Here is a 23,946-nt window from a genome sequence, read left to right as displayed (position 1 = left end):
TTCAGTCAAATATAAGTCACAAGAATACTGGTTAGGTATTCACACCTCCTGGGTAGCCCTGCCAATTTTTAAAGTGAGTGCTATTTTCTCTTATTCAAAGCAAACAGTTGTGCAAAGTTATAAGGTGAAATCCAGCCCTGTGGAGATGGCAAGCACAAAGTTTATGAACTACTGTACTTAAGCTGCACTGTATAAGGCTGAATTTCACCCAAAGGAAATTATTTTAGTAGATTTTTCTAAGTGAGATTGCTAGTAGTTTTAAACATCCAGCCTCAGATCCTGGAAAACATGAGCCCAACCCTGCTCCTATTTAAATGGATATGGGCCCAGATACCACATTGAGTCATGCTCTATAAGTACCTGATCCAAAACCCACTGAAGTCAATGGGAGTCTTTCCAATGACTTCTGTAGGCTTTGAATCAGGCTTTAAATATGTAGATTAGATGAGAAGCGGAGTAAGTTTTGCTATTAACATTAATGAGATCACGACAGAACCTCGTGAACTGTAGTGCCAAATTAACTAAAAGAAAGGGCAAAATTCAAAACTGGTTTAAGCAAGTGTAACTCCAAAAACTCTTCAGAGTTGCACCTAGTTACACCAGGCCTGGATTTGGCAAATGGAGAGGGAGAGACTGCATGGGATACTTCAGGTTTTTAATTTTGCAATATTTTCATGATCTACCAAAAAAATTTAAGGTCAATTTTCAAACCTGAGTGCCCAAAGTTAGGCTCCTGAATACATATCTGGCAAGTTCAGCAAGATTTTCAATGGTGTTGTCTGCTAAATTGTAGGTGCTTAGCTCTTCTGAAAAAAATCAGGCCTCTTTTATTGAAATACTTGTACAGTATCAGCTCGCAGGATCTGAAAGTTCTATCCAAAAGTGAGTAATTAAAACTCCCACAGGAAGTAACAGTTAAGTATTATTACCATCCCCGTTATTCTTCAAATGGTGAGCTAGGCATGGAGAAGTTATGAGACTTGGCTCTGCCATTGAAATCCTGTGTGAGCCTGGTCAAGAACAGAGCATGGAATCCTAACTCTTAAGTTCTTTGGTCTGACCAGCAGAGCCATTCCCTCCTTTAAGCCCTCTTAGGTATTTCCCACCCCCAAATTAAAAAAAAAAAGTCATTGCAACACATTGTCTCATTTAGCAAAATGTTGTGAAATATCAAGCCAATTAGTTGCAATGAGTCTTAAAGAAAGGAATTTTTCTCATGGTTTTGGTAGTGTAGCAATAGAGCATGTGATTGGGTTTTGGGTGCTCCCTATCAGAAGAATGAACAGCATCCCCCACAGCTGCAGTATCTTGCATGAAGGCAATTGCTAACACTAAATATGGCAGACATGATGTTCACTCATGGTCTTATCTTTATTTCAACATTCTTAAACTAAAAAATGAAAGAGGGCAGGTGACAAGCAGGGCAGAAAAATATTTGGTGAGTATTTTGCTTAATCTGTCCTCTCATCAGATCACATAGTTTCTCTCAGCTATAACTGACTGTAAGCCATGCAGATCATATACAGTAAGTAAGATTCAGAAAGAGAAAATGTCACAGCAAGCAAAATTCACCTCTAAATCTTAACCTCCTTTATCAACAATAATGCAAAACTTTTACTTTCTGACTGTAAATCAGTATTACTACTTCCCACAAACCTTGCAAAAATTCATCAGTGATTTTTTTTTAATTCCTTCACAAACTGGGTGGGAGGGATGGAGAAGTAAAAGGCCAAAGTTTATTATTGCACAGCTGTGAATGTGTAATAACTACAATGGTCTTGCTCCAGATTTACACATGTGTAATTCAGATGAGACTGTAGCTCCTAATGAATAAACTGCTGATGTCACACTTATGCAAATATTCCAAACATTACTGGATGTGCTGGTTTTCGGAGTGCAATTCCCAGTTGTCCCTTCTATTTCCATTTGAAGATTTATATTTAAATCCTCAGCTAGTGTAAATTGGTATAGCTTCATTGACACTAGTAAAGTACTCCAATTTACATCAGCTGAGGATATGGCCTGTAGAGTTTGTGGACCAGATTCACTGGAATATTCCAGTTGCTTTGCACCACTCTGGTGACACAAACCAGCCAGAAACCAAGAGTAATTGACCGGTAGGCTGGGCTCATGGCTGCTTTGTATCACCAGAATGGGATAAAAGCAGGCCAAATGAACCGAGGAATCTGGTCCAATACTTTTACTCAAAACATTTTAAAAAGTTATGAATTTTTTCAATTACTCGTAGATCCTCAGATGAAAAAGTGCTCAATAAGTGCGAAGTTCTGTCATTAATAAACAGTAATGTGGGCCAGTTTTTTTAAAGGTCAATACAACCTTCAGGAATGCACACCTATCTGTTCAACCCACAAAACCTCACGTGTGCAGAAGTGTAAATGCACATGCAAGAACCCTTCACGTTCAAGGGTTATCAACCTGTTATATCAACCTTTGAAAATCTGGAACAATAAGTCTGATTCTGCTCCCACATAGGTACCAAGCAGGAATAACTCCACTAAGCCAATGAAGTTACACTGTTTTAACGGAGAGTGGAAGCTGACTCGGTATATCTACTTACCTCAAAGAGGTGCAGTTTATTACAGTGCTCTTTTTTTCCCCCTGAGTACAGCAACACATTCATCAGAGCACTTCTGAATGATGGGTTTTTGCCAAATGAAAGGGCACCTTGTCCCAAACATCTTTGGTCTCATGTTTGATCCATTCCTTGTGATGACTATGCTTTGATTCATCATCATTGGTCAAGTGGGGTGTTCCCAGTAAATAAACAGAATATAGCAGTTAAGTATAATCAAGGAGACAAATTCTCGCTTACTTGCTATTAGGAAACAGGTAAACAGAGCCCTTCGTTAACACCCCCTTTGCCTGACTCTTTATACCTTAGCAACAGTAACTATATACGTTGACAAAATAAGCAAGGTTTCACCAAAGCAATCAGCCTTAGAACTATGACCTGTTCATTTGGAAATACAATAAATCTAAAACCCATATTCTTATTTTGTATAGAATGGGCTAAATTCTGCTCACCAAGGTACTAGTACAACCTTATTGATTTTAATAAGATTGCTTTGTACTTACAGGGTGACTTTAGTTCTAATGTATGTGTGTTGCTATAATCTCAAAGTACTATCCAGCCTAATAAAATACCAGATTTTTTCTTTGCACCTCCCAGGAATACGCTAATGTAAACCAATGAACTTTTGACTGTTCAGATTCTCTACTGAAAGCTGATGAATCATAAAATTCAAACTCAGGCTTGTGTATCTGAACCAAATGAGGTCTATGAACCACTTATAAAAAATGTCAAATAAAAATAGGGAAAAATAATGAATAAATAATCTTAATAATTGGGTCAAAGGTTGTCCGATGCACTTTCCCATCCATTATATATGCCAGTATTCTTCCCTTGAAGTTTCTCACAATTTTTTATAGCTCTAAGCAAGCAAGGAAGATATCACATGAATTATTTTATAACCATATGGGGATGATGGCCTCATAGTTTATACTGTGGACTTTAACAAATCTATTGCAATTATGGATGTGTCACTGAAAGGGGAATGATCAATAGTATTCTAATCTTCTCTACATTCTGCTGCCACTGTGTTTTTTTGGGTTTTTTTTTTTGTGCCACCCAATTAAGTATTATACAGAGGCATTAAAAAGAAACCACAGCAATACAAGGTTTATAACATATTAGGTGTTTTTTCATTTCTCTGCTAATAAGCCAATGAAAAATCAAATGCTGGGGGTGTAGGGGACTTCATTCAAGGACTGGTAACTCACTTCTACATTAGCAGTTTGAATCTAACACAGATCAGTAGAATCAAATCATTAGAATCTGAAAGTTGTCAGGTGCTCTATACAGACTGAGGGTTTGGCTACACTTGCAGGTGTGCAGCGCTGGGAGTTAAAGCTGTCTTCATACAGCTGTGTAGGGAAAGCGCTGGAGTGTGGCCACATTTGCAGCATTTGTAGCAGTGTTGAGAGTGGTGCATTATGGGCAGCTATCCCATAGAGCACCTCGTCCCATTTTGGCGCCGTGGGTTGTGGGAAGGGGGCGGAGGGTGCGGGTCATTCTGCTTCCTGTCCCAACACCCCGTGATGCATCGCTTCACATCTCAGCAATCCCTGTTTTTCCATCCACATTTGGCGCCATCTTGACTCTCTCAACGGTTTCTGTGCAGCGCGATTTCTGTGGGAAATGGAGCCCGAACTGCTGAGGAGTATGCTGACAAGTCTCCCCAGCACATCACATTTGGCAGCTGAGCTATTCCTTAAGATCCAAAGTGATGAGGAGTCCGACGATGATAGCGAGTCGCCTGACGCGTATGACACTAAATTGCTTCTGGCATTCACGGAAATGCTCAGCACCGTGGAACGCCGCTTTTGGGCTCAGGAAACAAGCACTGAGTGGTGGGATCACATCATCATGGAAGTCTGGGATGATGAGCTGTGGCTGCAGAACTTTCGGATGAGAAAAGCCACTTTCATGGGACTGTGTGAGGAGCTCGCCCCCACCCTGCGACGCAAGGACACGAGATTGAGAGCTGCCCTGCCGGTGGAGAAGCGGGTGACTATTGCAATCTGGAGGCTGGCAACTCCAGACAACTACCGATCGGTCGGGAACCAGTTTGGAGTGGGAAAGTCGACCGTTGGAATCGTGTTGATGCAAGTTTGCAGGGCAATTAATCGCATCCTGCTAAGAAGAACCGTGACTCTGGGGAACGTGCAGGACATTGTGGATGGCTTTGCACAAATGGGTTTCCCTAACTGTGGAGGGGCGATAGATGGGATGCATATTCCTATTCTGGCACCACCCCAACTAGCATCCGAGTACGTTAATCGGAAGGGGTATTTCTCTATGGTTCTCCAGGCGCTTGTGGATCACCGTGGGCGTTTCATTGACATTAACACAGGCTGGCCTGGAAAGGTGCATGATGCACGCATCTTTCGGAACACTGGCCTGTTCAGGAAGCTGCAGGCAGGGACTTTTTTCCCAGACCGGAAGATCACAGTAGGGGACGTCGAAATGCCCATTGTGATCCTTGGAGACCCCGCTTACCCGTTAATGCCTTGGCTCATGAAACTGTATACAGGGAAGCTTGACAGGAGCAAGGACCGGTTCAACTACAGGCTGAGCCGGTGCTGAATGACTGTGGAGTGTGCTTTTGGCTGTTTAAAGGGGCGCTGGCGATCTCTGTATGGGAAGCTAGACTTGAGGGAAAGCAGCATCCCCGCGGTTATATCCGCGTGCTGTACCCTCCATAATATTTGTGAAGGGAAGGGTGAAAGATTCACTCAGGCATGGACCTCTGAGGTTCAACGCCTGGAGGCTGAATTTGCACAGCCAGAGAGCAGGGCTACTAGAGAGGCCCAGCACAGGGCTGCAAGGATTAGGGATGCCTTGAGGGAGGAATTTGAGGCTGAAAACCAACAGTAATGTTTGGTGCCTTGCACGGGAGTGAAGTTACAATGTTAGTAGGAATCTGTGTTTCCTAAGATTATTTGCAGTGCCTGTTTCTTTCCTGGGCTAAGGTATCTTTGACTTTCTGCAATAATAAAGACTGTTTTCAATGCCAAGAATTCATTTATTGAAAAGAAAATAACTATTGACAGACACACAACATTTTGGGAACCTAAAAGGGCAGGGGGGTGGTGTGGGGAACTGTACAGTCACAGGTTTGAATATGTCCTGTGTGGAGTGCTGTGCAATGACTGCTGCACTTCAGGATGCCTATACAGCATGGTGATGGGGGCTGAGTGCAGAGGGTAAGGGTCGTAGTTCTCAGGGCTGGTTGGTGAACGTACAGATGTTGGAGGCAGCTGGTGGTGGTAAGAACCTGGATGCTGGGGAAGGAGGTTTTGAGCTGACATTGGGGCACAAGGGAAAGAGCTTTGGGACGGGGTGGGGAGGCCGGCATGGTAGTGCTCTGCCTGCATGGCTACGAGCGCCTGGATAGAGTCTGCTTGGCGTGCCAAGATGCTTATCAGCTGCCTTGTGCTTTTCTTCCTGGCCGCTGCGTTTTTCTGGCAGATTCTGCTTTCCCTTTCCCTCCAGTCCTGCACTTTTTGATTCTCTGTGACCGAGTGATCCATAACTGCTTGCAGCATGTCTTCTTTGCCTTTTCGCGGCTTCTTCCGGAGGTTTTGCAGTCTTTGAGCTGTTGATAACACGGGCAGCCGAGATCTCAAGGTTGCTTGTGGAAAGGCAAAAAAAGCAACACTTAAGAGAGGCAGCATTGTTTATATCAGACAGTTATTCCCACACAGTGAAGGCGTTTACAGTCTTCACAATAGCATAATTTTCCCATACCAAAGAGAGCGCACATAACCCACAGGAGCCCCGAAATGGTGAGTAAGGGGGACTGATTGCTTCAGGACTGTACTGTCCTTGGGGTTTCTGTGCGTTGGAGAAAGCAAACAGCTGCAGGGGGCACCTACACTGAACACGCTCCCAACATTTTCCACAGGAGTTGATCCTGGAAGATATCTCGCTGCTGCAGGTCACCTGGGAAGAGCGGGAGGGTCTTCTACAGCAATGCTGATTCCACCCTGGCCCTTATGCAGCTTGCCTGTGTCTTGCAATGGTCCTCCCACCCCTCGCAGCACAGTGGTGCGGACGCATTAGCCTGACTGGGACAAGGACCACAGTGGCTCTCCCAATAAACTTGCGCAAGCGCATTGCCCACGCTCTGGCTGAAACTTTTGAAGAGATTACCGAGGCCGATTACCGCGACGTGATAGACCACATCAATGTGCTATTCCACATCTAGGCATGCATGCATGCAGCCCTAACCCTCCCTCCTCTCCCGAAAAATTTCCATCCTGAAAATAAAAGCCGCTTACCGGGAACCCGCTTGTCTGTTTGTCCTCCACCAAGTACTTGCTGCTGTGACTGGCTACCTTCCTCCTGGCTTGAGAAGAGCTCCTGGCTGCATGCCTCCAGGGACTCCGGGGTGTCTCCTCCCACCCAGTACCCTCACTCTCGGTTTCCTCCTCCTCCCCCCCCGCTCTGAAGTGTCCATCGTGGTCCTCGGATTGGTGGTAGGGTCACCCCCAAGTATCGCGTCCAGCTCTTTGTAAAAAACGGCAGGTCGTGGGGGCAGTGCCGGAGCGGCGGTTTCCCTCGCAGGCTTTGTAATAGGCACTCCGCAGCTCCTTCACTTTAACCCTGCACTGCAGCGCATCCTAGTCATGGCCCCTTTCCAGCATGGCCCTTGATATCTGCCCATAGGTATCGTAATTCCTACGGCTGGACCGCAGCTGGGACTGCACAGCTTCCTCCCCCCAAACACTGATGAGGTCTAGCAACTCACCGTTGCTCCATGCTGGGGCTTGTTTGGCGTGTGGAGGCATGGTCACCTGGAAAGATTCACTGATTGCACTCCACACCTGGCTGAGCAAACAGGAAGGGGATTAAATTCCTGGGGCATTTAAAGGGTGGGTCACCTGAGGCCAGGGCAGTAGAGTTCGAACTGATGAGCAGAGTGGCTGAACAGGCATTCTGGGATACCTCCGAATACCTCTGGAGGCCAACAACAGCGCTTTTGGTGGCCACACTGGCGGAGCAGCACTGCATCACCAGCGCTGCAGTCGTTATTCCCCAGGCCGAGGTGGAGTACAGCTAGCGCTGTAGCCAGGGAGATACAGCGCTGTATGTGCCTTGCAAGTGTGGATGGTGAGTGAGTTGCAGCGCTGTAAAGCCACCACTAGCGCTGCAACTCTCCAGTGTAGCCAAGGCCTTAGGTTAGTGGTATCAGTGCAGTGCAGTCCCAAGTGGTAGAGTATAAATCCTCATTTAGTGGTGGAGTTTCTGCTCACTGGTTGCAGTTTAAAGGTATCAATATCAGGTAAACTACCACCACAGTAGGTATTCAGGTTGATAGTCTCAGAGTGTCCAAGGACAGACCAGACAAGGGGAAAATGTAACTGTCACTGCTAAATATTAGAACTTGTTGGAAAAGTGGAATTTCCATTCCATAGGAAATTCCAACATTTCAAAGAAATGATTTCAAAACTTCCCATGAAATGAAAATTCTGAAAGTTTTTTGACCACTGAAATGTTTTGCTTTAACAACATGTTTGAATCTTTTTGTTTCAAAATAATATTTCATGTATATAATAAATGCATCATTAAAATATAAAAGTCAAAACAAAATGAATCAAAATTACAAAACTGAAATAAAATGAGAAATTCAAAATGATTCAGTTAGACAAAACGTTTCCACAAAAATATTCTGATTTCAATGAAAATGCATTTTCAGACAGAAAACTGATCCATCTAAAAGCTTTCAATCAGCTCTACTAAATATTAACTCCAAAACAATATGGAGGCATATTAGAAGAGTGACACTGGGAAAGCTTTAGTTCCCAAAGCTTTCAAACTGCTTCAAGAGTCATACGTTCATTTTTAAAAGTGATAATGGACAGAATTGTCAAAAGCAGGCAAAGTCCAATTTTCAAATGAGACTTAAGCAAGCTCTAGGAATCGGTCTCCTAAATCAAACTTCATGAATATTGAAATGAAACTAGATTTATGGCAAACAGTAAAATTGTACCAAGTGCATTAGTATTTTATGACTGATGATCAGTTACAAATCAATAACATTTTCAAAAGAGGCCACTGACTCTGGGGGCTTCAGTTTTTGGGTGGCGAACTTACCATCTCAAGTTAGGCATTCAGCTGAGATACCCAAAAATCACAGGTCATTTTTGAAAATTTGGCTGCAAAGGCCTGCTTGTACAGTACATATGCACATCAAACTCCTACTGATTTCAATAAGTACTTGGTCTAAGTTATAGAGGACTTCAAGATGAAGGCCCCAAGTAAACAAACTATTTTAGTGAATTCTTTTCAGCTATTCATCCCTAATGAACTGCACTGGTTGGCAACTGCACAATATTGTGACCGCTGGATTACCTATAAACAATTCTTCCAAGCAACCTGATTTAAACACTTATAAATCTTTGCTTTTAGAAAGGATTGTTTTATTACCATAAGTACACAAGGAACAGACTGACCTAAACCAGAACGCAGGTGACAGCTGCTTTCAAAATTCCAATCTGCTTATTGATGCGAAAGGAGAAAAGGAATAAATGAGTGATTGCTGCTGATTCCTATGACAGCTCTACATACGCCTAACATCTCCAGATTTTTATAGCTAGAAGCCAATTAGTTTTATTTCATACGTAAATGGTAGTATAACAAGGGACAAATAAGAATTCATTGGACTGCATATCATAAAGCACAAGGCACTTTTTAAAAATCACTTCACACACTTCTTGCTTAGAGTCTCTCTCTGGCTTTCTTTATAGCAAAGAATTTTTTAAAAATAAATTCAAATCCATTCAGCTGTGTATATTCAAGAAGTGGCAAGGCACAATAAATTTCAGCTGTTCTCTCATCCCTGGTATTATCAATAACATATAATGAGTTATCTCATACATTGCAACAGCTGTGCAGATCAGAGAGATAAATTAAACAAGTTAACAATTGAAACAAATGGACTTAAGTCAGAAGTCCCTGAGGGGGTAAAAAAGGCTTCTACTTGGCTATAAGTGACTTTAGAACCATATGGAAACACCCTAATGACATTTAAAAAAAGGTATCAAAAGCATGTTAATTTATATTTGTCCAGTTTTAGGGCGCTTCTGTCCACATGAACAAATGAAAAGAACCATGAGCTGTTCTTGTCTCACAGTAACATGGAATGTGAGGGGAAAAAAAAAATTGAGTACAACGGAATGGATGGCTAGAAATTCCATTGCATGCAAGGATGTCTCCTTTCCAAACAGAGGGGCTGGGATGTTAAGTCAAATGAAGGATCTGGTTGGCTGAATATTACATGATGGTTTTATGAAGACCATAATGCAATAAGTAATGATAAATTTAGTTTTGAAAAGCTGAATATAGTGCCTTTGAACTTTTCCCATTTTCTGCAGAAACAGATGCATAATTTATACAGCACTGAAAAAAACCCTGCTTAACTCTGCAGCCAAATATTATCCCTTACTGAAGAGTATCCTAAAATATCACTGGGCATTCTCATGCTGGAAAGTAGTACTTGGTATTGTTCTCTCAAATTCATAGTCTGCATCTGGACATTCTCCAGGGCCTCTCCTTGCATGTATGAGGAAGAAGACTAAGTGCTTGTGAATTTTTGAATCTGCTGAAGTTCATATCCCCAACTACCTTAGAGTTGTTGATATTTGTTTCCAAACACATTCAACATTTAAGAGAGCAAAACAGAGAAATCCCTTTATGATGAAATTATATATTCAGTTGGAGGCCACATTGCAGTAACTGAAGGTCTGAGGCATCATTACTACAATGAACTAATTAAACAAGGTGCATTACATTTCCTATTTTAAGATCGCATTCCCTTAGGTAAAATCCAACAACTGAATGTGTATTTAGATGAACATAACAGATAACGAGGAGAAAAGATCTATATAAATATATACCTAAAGAATACAATAATTTTAATTTAGATATTAATCCCTCATTGAGCCAATGGCCCAGAACCATGAACTTTCTTGAAGCTCTGCACAATGAAAATATTATGGATACAGAGTGTAATAATGAGTAACTATGCCATGTAAACTATGTACAAAACAAGGGGAAAATAAACAACTACCACTCACTGGTTACTAGTGAGGCTGGTTTCTGCTTGGCCTTTCTTGGACATGCAAACTGCTGAACAGACATTTCCTTGTTTTATGCAATCTGCATAGATAGGCCTGTAAAGCTAGTCTGACCACAAGAGATTAATAGCTTTAGCCAAATAATGTGGTAACCATGTGAACCATGAGCTGCTCTAGCTTGTTTGTGAGCCTCTCAGCAAGGTTCAACATGCCGCTATCTGCATCTTGTTGCCAGGAAACACAACATCGCTTTGGAATACAGGAAAAGTCAGGTTGCAGTGACCACAAGTGAACTCCAGGAAGACTCATATTGACCCTGAACAATCCATATCCAAAGGATTAGGAGGTGTCTCTGACATAAAGAGATACTGTTTGTCAGAGAGAGCTTCCTCCTGTACACTGCAACCCCTAAAAAGTCTTTTTCAGATTCATTGTTCAAAACTAGAAGTCCCAATGCTGAGTAAGTTCTGTGTCTAGGCACATGCTGATAATTATCTTCTAAGGTAGATCTCTCAAGGAACTAAATACCGTATTTATCGGCGTATAACACGCACTTTTTTCCCCTGAAAATAGGGGGCAAATGATGTGTGCGTGTTATACGCCGATATAACCATGTACCCAGGGCCGGCTCTAGGCTCCCGAGCAGCGCGGCCCTAGCCCCCGTCCCCCCCAGCGGCGCGGCCCAAGCCCCCACCCCCCGAGACCCGGCCCGCGGCCCGAGCCCCCACCCCCCGAGACCCGAGCGGCGCGGGCCCGAGCCCCCGACGAGCCCCCACCCCCCGAGACCCGGCCCGCGGCCTGAGCCCCCACCCCCCGAGACCCGGCCCGCGGCCCGAGCCCCCACCCCCCGAGACCCGAGCGGCGCGGCCCGAGCCCCCATCCCCCGAGACCCGGCCCGCGGCCCGAGCCCCCATCCCCCGAGACCCGGCCCGCGGCCCGAGCCCCCACCCCCCGAGACCCGAGCGGCGCGGCCCGAGCCCCCACCCCCCGAGACCCGGCCCGCGGCCCGCGCCCCCCCCCCCCGCGACCCGCGCGGCGCGGCCCGAGCCCCCACCCCCCGAGACCCGGCCCGCCGCCCCAGCCCCCAGCCCCCGAGACCCCACCGGCGCGCCCCCACCCCACACCCCCCGCGACCCCGCCCGCGGCCCAAGCCCCCACCCCCCGAGACCCGAGCGGCGCGGGCCCGAGCCCCCACCCCCCGAGACCCGGCCCGCGGCCCGAGCCCCCACCCCCCGAGTCCCGAGCGGCGCGGGCCCGAGCCCCCACCCCCCGAGACCCGGCCCGCGGCCCGAGCCCCCACCCCCCGAGACCCGAGCGGCGCGGGCCCGAGCCCCCACCCCCCGAGACCCGGCCCGCGGCCCGAGCCCCCACCCCCCGAGACCCGAGCGGCGCGGGCCCGAGCCCCCACCCCCCGAGACCCGGCCCGCGGCCCAAGCCCCCACCCCCCGAGACCCGAGCGGCGCGGGCCCGAGCCCCCACCCCCCGAGACCCGGCCCGCGGCCCGAGCCCCCACCCCCCGAGACCCGAGCGGCGCGGGCCCGAGCCCCCACCCCCCGAGACCCAATCGGCGCGGGCCCGAGCCCCCACCCCCCGAGACCCGAGCGGCGCGGGCCCGAGCCCCCCCCCGCCCCGACCCGGCTCACAGCGCAGCAGCCGCATGGCTCCGGAGGGGGCTGAGCTCTTTCCCGCTCAGAGCCACGTGGGGAGGGGGCGGGGCCGCAAACTCCAGGCTCAGGTCAGCTGCCTCTGCTGGGCCCGGAGCTTTATTTGAAATTTACCGGTAAGTTTTTTTCCTGAAATTTCCCCCTTAAAATGAAGGTGCGTGTTATACGCCTGTGCGTGTTATACGCCGATAAATACGGTAGTTGGATGTACAGCATTTGCTAGATCTTGATTCCACAATAACATTTAACATAAATCTTTTATTAGAAAGGGTACAGGACGTTGCAAATTGCTACATTAAACCTTATTTTGGGGCCCAATTCTGTAGTATTGACTAAGGCCAAGATCCCCACCAAAGTCAATGGAGAGACTGAGGTAAAGACTACAGGATCAGCAGCTTGGTGAGGAAGTTTTGCAACTAAAAAGTATTAAACGTATTTATGCTCTCAATATACTACCTTCTCTTTTATCCCCCCCAAAAACTAAAATGGACAATACCCACTGAGAGGCTGTTGTTTAAAACTGATCCAATTCCAGATGTTCAAAGATCTCTCTCTGTACTTCAGCAAGTCTCTAGCAGGCTATAGAACATTCAGAGTAGTTCTGACCCAGCATTTCTGGATTTTCCAGGATTACACTACCTCTCTCACTTTACTCATGGCAACAGAACATAATGTGTTTGACAATAATCCTGATAAATTTCTTCCTGACTAGTTTAGACAGACAGAAACTCCATGTACCAAGATGCCAAAATACTCACCAGACTGGAAATTAGCATCATAAGTGTAAAGGGGGGGGGGCACTATTCTGCCAGTTTTACAATCTGAAAATGGGAGGATTAAAGTGGCTGTGAAGGGGTTTGATTTTTTTTTTTTAATTATTCACTCCTGACACTGATTTAGACTAGCCATCTCATGTGTATAGCAATGGAATTTGTGAGGGTTTTTTTTTAAATTTTTTTTTTTTAAAAAGGAAAACTTAACAAGGAACTTTTTTTGTTATTAGCTGAGCTCAGATTTTAGTTTCTTAGATCTGTTTTTCTTATTTCCAGACTTTTTTTTTTTTGGCTGATTTATTTTCAGTTTTCATAGCCAGTTATATACAGTTTAAACTACCTGAAAAAAATGTAAGCCACAACATTGTAACATTAAAATAGAATGGATTCTGTTTGTAAGTTAGGGTTTTTTTGAGGAAAGAGGCATATTTTTCCTGAGACTTAATTCTGTATCATAGGATCTAGATTATTCCCCAAAATATATAATTGAATTTCTTTTTCTCTACCTTGCTTTAATTTTCAATGCAGGTTATGAACTACATAGGTGCTGTCATTATTTTCCAGGGTGTTCTCAGTGAAAGGGCGAGAGGTTATAATTGATGAGGCAAAGGCCTTAGAAGCTAATCCAGTGCTCAATAAAAGTCAATGGAAAGACTCCCACTGACTTCACTGGGCAATGGTTTGGGCCTCTGGTATCTAAAAGGCAAATTCAGTATTGTAACTGAAACTGAAATGTTTCTGACCCTGAAACATTAAGGACGAAGGAATGACACTCTTCAAAGTTTGTGTGTGGGAAAACAAACTCAGAGATGCAGATACTAGAGACTAAACTCAAGATTTATTCTAGGTATGTGGACAAAGGGTAGTTCCGCACTCTATCATCAGAAGAAGTGGCACTGCAGGCTTCTGAGGCAGGGCACAAAAGATAGCAATAAGAAAAGATCTGAGAAACTACAATATGTAACAGATTTTCTTTAGCATATCTCCAACACATTGAGCTTTGCATTTATGAGTTCTCTACAATGGCCTTCGTTTGAGGCAGGAGAGGGAAATATTTAATGCAGCAGACTTACTTTTCAGTAGAAGGACTCATGCAAGTAGAGTTTAATTTCCATATCTCAGTCCTCCATTGGAAAGGTGTCTACACTTGAAATGCTACACAGCTGTGCTGCTGTAGCATTTCAGCATAGGCACTCACTGTTCTCCCTTTGGCACAGGTAATCAAGCTCCCTGAGTAGTAGTAGTTAGGTTGCAGAACAATTCTTCGTCAACATAGCACTGTGTACACTGGGGGTTAAGTTGGCTTAATACACTGCTCAGGGGGTTGGATTTTTCACACCCCTGAGTGATGTAATTGGGTCAACTTAACCTTTTAGTGTAGAACAGGCCTATATCTTGCATTTTCAGGGGTACAGACTTGATGATCTAATAGATCTTTTCCATCACTTATGTCTAAGAGCCTGTGTTGTGATCCTGCCATCTGGAAGTAAATGGGAATTTTGCCATGGACTTCACTGGGAGTGGGATCAAGCCCAAAGAGAGAACTGAATCTGAAAAATATTTATCCTCTTGTCTTTGATTTTCAGAGAACAATAAAACTGTCTAGAGGAAACTATGACGTCTAATATGCAGTATGATATTCCTAGGTGAAATTCCTAAAGCTGGAGAATAGCACTTTTCAAAGTTTTGAATAAGAAAGTTCACGGTCAAATAGCTAAGTTATCACCAAACATTCTATGCTGGTGAAATTTACACCACTCCTAAACTGAACAGACCAATTGTTTAATTTGAAAAGTTGCTTGGAATGTACTAATGAAAATGTATGTGGAAAACCTGGATTCACATTATCTGAGCATTATAAGTGATTCAGACAGAAATAATGCAGCAGTGCTTTCAGTCATTCTGTTGTCCTCTTTAAATAGCCAGAAGTGAGTAGTTTCTAATGCAGAGACAAGTTTGAATTCAGGAGTTGATGAGCTAGTGTTGAATAATACAAGCTATTCCAACATTCTCTGTTCACCATGTCAGTTACTCTAGAATGTAAGTTTTCATTTTTCAAATCTTCTAGATGTAAATCATGTGTGTCAATCTTACTCAGCCTGCAAACAGGCATAAATTTAAATTCTTAGATATGGCCAGTTTCTATTGACTAAAAAGGGAGTACTTCCAATAACTTCAATGGGCACTCCTATTGACTTCAATGGGCTATGGACCCTAGGAGAGGTATGAAATGACCCCATTCATGTCAGGTGGCTGTTTCATTCAAGTCTGATAAGTATCACCTTGATCATATTAGCAAAGGTATTCAGATGTTCCAGTACTGTGGACTGAGTTTGGGATTATAGACAGATCTTGAATAAATAGATTATCACCATTCTTTTTCTCCCAACCTAAAATTCCCTTAAACATATGCTGTTCTCAGGTACTGTCAGTGTTAGCCCAGTGATAAATAACAATGTGCTGCATGCTATAAAAGACAAAGACAGTCCCTTCCCTGAAAAATTCACAGTCTAAAAGTCAGATACAGAGAAAACAGGAATGTATTCGGAGGGGAAGGAATAATTTAAGGGGCTTGGTAGTGGTGTCTCTCTGGAAGAGAGTGGAATATTACTAGAGTTTGAACTTTAAATGACATATAAAATGACAAAAAAATGGTACTCTGCACAGGACCCAACTAGCTCAGTACAGGGAGACTACAGGCAATATTATCATACATTTCAGCAAATATTGGCATATTTTAAGTATCTGAAAGGGGAAAAAACAAACAAACAAAAACAACCCACAGTCTGTTCCCCAGATGTATGGGAAACAGCATTGACTTTTATTTTCCTTAATTGTTGTTTAGCTGCATGCACTTGGCTTTGCTAGTAAGTGAATGCAATTACCTACCGGTACTTCACTTTGATCCTGTCATTGTCTGGGTTGCAGTAGAGTCTTTCCAGATGCTCTTGAGAGTCATTGGTCACGCTTTGCCAGGTCTGAGTAGCAGTCCTCCTGATCTGCCAGTGATATGGCAACACAGTATGATGTTTGGGACAGTCACTGCCATAAATACAATTGCCCTGCAGAAAATCCACACAGATCTCTATCCCATCCTCCTGGTGGGTGTGATATTGCAGCTGGTTCAAAAGTTCGAACACAAGATCAAGTGAAGCCTCCTCACTTTTGTCCTGAAAGAGCCCAGCATTGAATTCATCGTTTGGGTTCAAATTGTACTGCATCAAGCAGCTATTCTCCTGGAATAATCCAGATGTGTAGCCTTCCAGTATCTTGTCTGGGCACACTGGACAGGCTGCAGCAACACTTGAGACTGAATGAAAGGGGTGATGCTGGAATGATTCATTAGTGGAATCAGCAGCAGTCCCAGGATTGGTTTCTGATGGGAAGCCCTGAACCCCAGACTGAATCTCCTGCTCAGGGTGACCAGAGGGAGGATGAGTCTCTGGAATTTGACCTTGCACATCTGAAGCTCCTGGCATCAGCACAGCCACATTGCTGCTCGGCTGGGGACAGGGGGCACTGAGTCCTAGGGCCTTTTTCACAACGGGTTCACATAAATTGCTATGACCTCCACTTTGGCCTCTGTGCACAAAGACCCCATCCAGGCTCCCAGCTCCCAGCAAACTGGTGAAGATTGGCCGCAAAGCCCTGAGAGTTTCTGTGTCCAGCCTCTTCTGCACTTGCTGCTTCTTCTTGAAGCAAGGCTTTACCGGTGGGATCTTATCAGACAGCCCAATCTGGGGAGGAAAGTCTTCTGAAGGAGGGCACTTCATCCCTGGACAGTGGGCCTGCTGCACAACACAGGCTGGCTCCAGTTCAGCATCCATCCGACACAGACTCTGCTCTCTCCAAATCACTTTCAATCTCCCAGAGCCTCCCAAGAGCCAACCTAGGGCAGAAGGGAAAACAAGACAGTTAATCTCTCTAATTGCTCACGGTTGACACAAACAAGATCACTCCTGGAGAGGATTTCAGGCCAGCAACAGCAAACTCCTCCTCTTTCTGTGTCTGTGGGTAGCCCCCAGGCACGTAAAGCATGAAACCAACCAAACTCAGACTAATTAATCCCAACCACACACTTGCAGTCTTCTCTCACACAGTCTCAGACATGCACACAGACCCTGGCGAGGGCAGAGAAAACTGATGCCCTTCTTCTCATCCTAATGCGTATTACTAAATAGGGCTTTGGCTCATCACACTGTATAGAAGTAAGCATTGCCCTGTTCCTTCTCTCTCTGTCATATATATATATATATATATATATATATATATATATATATACACACACACACACCCCCACACACACACCCCCAGAGATTCACACCCTCACACATACAATGTAATATGTCCCCATCACTTTTAACACACACCCATTCTCTCTCTCTCTCTCTCTCATGGAGGTACTAACTCCAATGCAGATACATTCGCTCTCATACAGTCTCATATGCCCACATACACACACTTTTAATGCTGGGGTTGAAATCGTGACCTCATTAAAGTCAATGGCAAAGCTCCCATTAACTTCAATAGGGGCCAGGATTTCACCCTTAGTCTTTAAACAGTACTGCAAATACTTACACACCAGTCTCATACATGCCTAGACACTCCCATTTTATGCCCAGATACAGCTTCACACTGTCCCACATGCCCATATACTCTCTCACAGTCTGACTCACACATACATACTGCACTCAATCACCCTTGGGTGACACACCAACAAGCTCGCTTGCCTACTGCAGGGCTGTTCAGCTAGAACTGCACTGCTCAGGAAAGGACATCAAGGAGTGTGTTACTTTCTCAGGAATAAGGGAAACATTTGTAAAAAATGGAAATGTCAATGATTTACAAGAGGGAAAAACAAAATGTTTCCAAAATGCAAATACATAATTACATTTCTAGAGGGTTACTGGAAGACAAAATACTGATTTATTAGCCAAGAGTTTGATATTTGATTGCGTTTAATTAAAAACTATTCAAACTCACCATGTGTAGCCTAAAATTGTACTGTTTAGTACATCGAAGATTATGATTTACTGAAAATATGCATTAAAGTGAGAATAATGGATTATTCTGAAGTAAAACCCCTCAAAACCCAGATACGATCCAATCATTGTTTTCATGCTGAAGGTCTGTTCTACAAAATGATCTAGTTTTGGTTGCATACTTTTACAGTAAAGTATTTATTTACAAACATTTCACATTAAATTGAGTGTAGTGTTATCAGGACTGTCAGGAAAAAATAAAATAAAAGTAGGCAAATGCTGGTGTGTCCTCTGATTTTAGATTCTTAGGGTTACTTTGAAAGGTGACTCTACCAGTCTGCCAACTAGAACATAAGTTCAGCTGGAACACATTTTTACTCTTCCACAGTCACTATCAATCAGTTCTCTACTTGAACTATAAAATAACACCTTAAAGCTTCAAATAACTTCAAAGGGCCATCTGACTTAGGTTTAAACCCTCAAATACAAGAGGATCCAGAGTTATGGAAGTTGCATTCTGCTACACCCAACTTTAGCAGCCTGTGTGGTATGTAAGTGGTTCGGAAGCCTTGTGCTGCCGGGGAACAACTGGGGGACTTATAGCATTAAAGATATAGCTGAAAATGTCTTTTTCAATACTGCTATTGCTCACTCGACTACTTTCTGCGTCTGTGCTATATTTTTTAAAGAACGGTTTATTTTATTTTATAGAATTGAGTTCTTCAACTTGTATATAAAAAACAGAAACCAATGGGAATAATAAGCATTACAATCTGGAGAGATCTATATTTAGGCACCTCTCTAACATCACAAAATGACCAGTGTTATTTTGAAATAATGTTGAACTCAAGTCGCTCTGCGTGGAGACCTTGCGTGCCATGTATCAGCTCAGAGACAGGTCTCATGGGTTGCAAACTAAGCCCCTGACAACTAGGAATCGCCATCATAGAAACCTACTGCCCTTCGCTGTGCTGGGGGAGCAACTCCTCAGCCGCCCTCACAAACAAAGCAGCCGAAGACACGGTTGGACTGGCCAGCTGGGGACTTTCTGCCCCCTCCGGGGCTGCGCTGCGCCTCCCAGGCAGCAACCCCACAAGCAGCAGCAGCAACGCAAAGTGCAGAGCCTCCCCCAGCTGTGACCTACCACCACACCGCCTTTGTCACCCTCTCGCAAACAGCCCGGGCCGGCCAACCCCGCGCTCACTTAGCAGGAGGCTCCCGCAGGCGGGATGAATGTCAAAGGCACTTTTAAAACAAGACTCGTCGGCTGGGGACAAGGATTCTACTGCCCGCCTGTTTCAATCCGACATTGACTTTCCCTCCGATCATTTGTTTTCACAAGACCGTCCCAGCCCAGCCCTGAAGTTGCTCTGTGGCTTACCCGAGAGCCAGCAGCAGCGCCCGGGGTGAGCGGCAGGAGGATGAAGCGGGAGCGAGTGCCGTGGGTTCTGTCAGCAGCGGAGTCGATTCACTCGGCTGGCGGGGCCGGGGCTGGGGAGAGAGCGACAGCCGCCTTCTTCCGCTTGCTCTGTGCAGCGTGTGAAGCTCATCTGGCTCTCAGAGCCTGCCCGCCTGCCGCTCCGTACGTGACAAACCACCCATTCCGCCCTCAGGAGCCGCAGCGCCACGGCCCTCCAGATCCCGCTGCTTCTCACATGTTACACTGTAGCTGTTTAAATATTGCTTCCTGAAAGCACTTGCCAAGCAGCTGCACGACTCTGGGAGGAGCTAGGAAGCGGCAAGGGATCGGCTCTGCACCTCTCCGTACCAGGAATCCAGACTCCTCCCACCCTGAGTGTGTGTGAGTGAAACAGGGAGAGAGCGGGCGAGAGAACGCTCCTGTTTGTTTGTATAGCTCGGATTCTGTACTCTCTGTGCGGCTGAAAGCCCCACGGGGGCTGACTGAAGGGTCACTTTGTTCTGGAGACAGACAGAGAGAGAAGTATGCACGGAAAGACTCCGTTTTCGGTCACATACTGAACAAATCATCATGTTTTAGTCCTCCCCTCCCCTTTTTCTGTAATCAGAGCTGCACTTTAAGCAAACAAACAAACCAACCAGTAAAACACAGAGAGCAGAACTGGAAGGTTCCCATAAAGTAATGATCCTGTAATTAACACACACACATCCACCCACCCACCCGCTGGACATAATTTGCTGGGAAAAGAGTCAGCTTCTGCCTGTAGCTTACAATGAGTGTCGGATCTGGAAGGACAAAAAGCAAGAGGCCAGGGGAAATCGGGAATGCAGAAGTGGAGATAAGAGGGAGTGATACTATTTACATTAACTGAGATTAGTAGGTTTGGCACAAAGGAAGTTCATTTTTAAGTGTTTTAAATGAAATATCTTTAAAATAATAAACCAGCAGTGTGGAAGAAGACAGCCTTAAGTATATTTATCCTGTGTGTGGTTTTAAAAGCTATTCTAAAAATTATGTTCCTAAAATCCTTATCCGATGGTGAGATGGACATTTGCTAACAAGCATTATTAGTCTATACAAAGTAAGTCAAATATGCTTAAAAGTTTGGTAGTAATGAGGTAATTTAACAACACACAATAAAGAGATAATAGAAATCCTTGAGCATTTGATTTATTACTGTTGGTTTTACAAATAATTTTAGATATAAAGGCCCCATCCTGTATTCCCTGTACACCACAAATTCCCATTGTAGCCAATGGGCACTTAGGGTTTGCAAAGAATGTAGGATTAGGTCCCCAAATAGCTATTGAATAAAATATATGCTTATATGTATATGTGTGTATGAGAGATGGAAACTGCTCTCTTAAAACTAAAAAAATGTAACATGACATCAGTCCTCATGGTTTAGGACAGTGGCTCTCAAACCTTTCCAGACAACTATGCCCCTTTCAGGAGTCTGATTGGTCTTGCATACCCCCAAGTTTCACCTCACTTACAAAAATCAGACATAAAAATACAAAAGTGTCACAGCACACAATTACTGAAAATTGCTGACTTTCTCATTTTTACCATATAATTATAAAATAAATCAATTAGAATATAAATACTGTACCTTTCAGAAGTGCTGTGCCGAGTCTTCATTTATTCACTCTGATTTAAGGTTTCGTGTGCCAGTAATACATTTTAATGTTTTTAGAAGGTCTCTTTCTATAAGTCTCTAATATATAACTAAACTATTGTTGTATGTAAAGTAAATATGGTTTTTAAAATGCTTAAGAAGCTTCATTTAAAATTAAATTAAAATGCAGAGCCCCCCGGACCGGTGGCCAGGACCCAGACAGTGTGAGTGCCACTGAAAATCAGCTTGTGTGCCGCCTTCAGCACATGTGCCATAGGTTGCCTACCCCCGGTACAGTATATAAAGCGGTATAAACAAATCATTGTCTGTATTAAATTTTAGTTTGTACTGACTTCACTAGTGTAGAGTAGCTTGTTGTAAAACTAGGCAATATCTAGATGAGTTGATGTACCCCGGGGAAGATCTCTGTGTGCGCATACCCCTGGTTGATAACCACTGGTTTAGGAGACAAAAACCCATGGATGAAATCCTGGGTCCCAGTGAAGTCAATGGCAAAATTCCCATTGACTTCAGTGGGGCTAGGATTTCACACTATGAATGATCAGATCAAATATAAGGGCCCAATCTTGTAATAAGCCACATGTGGATGGACTCATGTCTGTGTGGAGCCCCTGTGAAGTCAATGAGGCTCCTTGTGGGCAGATCTCTGCACCAGGCAGAGCCCCTTTTACTGTAATGGAGCACCATGTGGCACAGGCATGGGCCTGCACTGAGCTCATTGAAGAATTGGGGCTAAAGCCATTGATTAATATTTGTATAGCATCTTAAAGAGGAAAACATTATAGAAGTACTATTACTATAATATACAAGCAATTTGGTTTTTTTCTGCATTTTTCATGGGATATCTTTATCTCGTATATTTTATATATGGTTTTGTAAATAATATGTTTCTAATTTTGCTTTTGTGCAGCAGCCGTTACCATGCTGTCATTTTTGTTGCCATACTTTGTGCATGTGCCAGAACATGACAGATTAGTTCAATATGCTGGTGCCATTGGTTGAGATGTTTCTATGGTGAGTCACATACATATATTTGATTAGTGGGTTTCAGCAGAAGGCCTGGCTATGTGTCCATCAACGTTAAGGGACTTAATAGCACCAGAATTCCATTTACCTGGGGGGTAATTAACTCCCCAGATATAGTGAATTATAATGAGGTAAGTAATACAACATACAAGTCATTGTAGTGTAATTAATATGTTTTTTTAGACAAGGGCTCAATCCTTCACTCCTTGTGTACCCAGATGCCTAGTTACTTTAGTAAGAGTTCTGGATGCAGAGGAAAATGCAGGATTTGGCCCCAAAATTGTGTAGGTCATTTTTAGATTAAATAACTAACCTCAGACTGTAATTTGAAAATGTATTTTAAATGCAGAGAGAAAAACTATTCTCTGTCATTGCTATTATTAAAACTAAGGGATTTATCTTCATGAGCTGGGGACTGACTTCATTTGAGAATAGCATATTAAAGAGTGGATTATAAGGGTAACCCATCTGTAGCATAAATGAAACACAAATCTTCTTTATAATTATTATTACATGTTTATGGAGCGCTGAGTGTCCAAAATGTTACACAGGATCAAACCTTTAGTCTTTGTAACTACACTATACTTTGACTAACAAAACAAGAGCTTTACAACGTGCAGGCAATGAGAATATGGAACATGCTGCCATGTCTGCATTTATGTCAGACTGAACTAACCACACAGCTCAGTTTATTTTTCAAAAACTACCAACACAGAAATTATCTAATTGTTTGGAACAGCATATTTTATATGTAAGCTATAAATAACACATAGGGTCAAACTCTGTAGCATGCACAATTCCCATTCATTTCAGTGGGGTTGACAGAGTGTAACTCAGGTAAGAATTTGGCCCAGAATATCTATCTTTCTGTAGTCAGACACATAATTTAGGGAGATTACAGCCTGGCACAGTGCAGGATCACATAGCACTTTCTGAGGATACACAGCATACAAAGAGAAACCATGACCACCATGAAGATATGATCTCATTTCTATTTACATGTTTCATGCCCTTGGCAATAGCAAGTGTGTTTTAATTAATTCTTTTAAATGGTAAAATGCATCAGAGTGCTGTAATTAATGATTTTGACATCCAAGTAATGGAATACTCAATATATGCACTTCATTTCTATATTGGAGTCAGAGAGGAAGCGTCTCAGCTTTAGCCTCAAATGTTCCGATTAAAAAAAAAAAGAAAAGAAAAAAAAAAAAAAGAAGGGTTCAGGCTGCAAAATGCATCCTTCTGATAAAAATAAAATCTCCTTGACATTTGAATACTTGCAGAATGACACGTATAATTTCCCAAAACACCACATTAAGCTGATCTTACTGCCATGGAGGGAAGCTAAAGTGGGTGCAATTTGGGAGAATGTTGCAGGAGAACAGGGAGCAGCAGATGTGCTGCTTGCTTCCTTCCCCCTTATGGCCCTCTGAAATTCAAATCTACACAAATGGGGCTCTGTAAATCTGGGTGTGGTGAAGAAGGGTGAGTCAGGTGCCAAGAAAGAATCACTCTGTGGCATGCTTCTATCCTAATTCAATTTACTACTACTGGCTATCCCAGCAAAAGAGAATGCTCATTAATTTATTTTCCATGGCTTCTACCCCAGCCTACGAGATGAATGGTAGGAACAGACAATGGCAGCAAGGCTCACAAAAGACACCTCCTGCCTAGGGTTGCCAAGTGTCCAGTTTTTGACCGGAAAGTCTGGTCGAAAAGGGGATCTGAGTGTCCAGTCTGAACTACTGACCAGACACCAAAAGTCCAGTTACCTCAGTAA

General features: G+C 43.8%; 1 protein-coding gene across 3 annotated transcripts in view; it reads right to left on the bottom strand.

The window, feature by feature from the left end:
• The window catches only part of LOC123377390 (TCDD inducible poly(ADP-ribose) polymerase), a 72,321-nt gene that overhangs the window by 20,439 nt on the left and 27,936 nt on the right, over positions 1 to 23,946 (bottom strand). For 2 of the 3 annotated variants that reach the window (XM_045030244.1, XM_045030245.1), the window contains exon 2: positions 15,989 to 16,988. In XM_045030244.1, coding sequence (XP_044886179.1) covers positions 15,989 to 16,926 — 938 coding nt within the window. In that variant the 5' untranslated portion in view covers positions 16,927 to 16,988. Of the gene's footprint in view, positions 1 to 15,988; positions 16,989 to 19,462; positions 19,760 to 23,946 lie in introns of those variants that run through there. The other variant, XM_045030243.1, reaches the window with a different exon arrangement.

This window comes from Mauremys mutica, chromosome 9 (genome assembly GCF_020497125.1).
Source record: "Mauremys mutica isolate MM-2020 ecotype Southern chromosome 9, ASM2049712v1, whole genome shotgun sequence".
Classification (NCBI taxonomy): domain Eukaryota; kingdom Metazoa; phylum Chordata; order Testudines; family Geoemydidae; genus Mauremys; species Mauremys mutica.
This window is presented reverse-complemented; position numbering and strand designations above follow the sequence as displayed.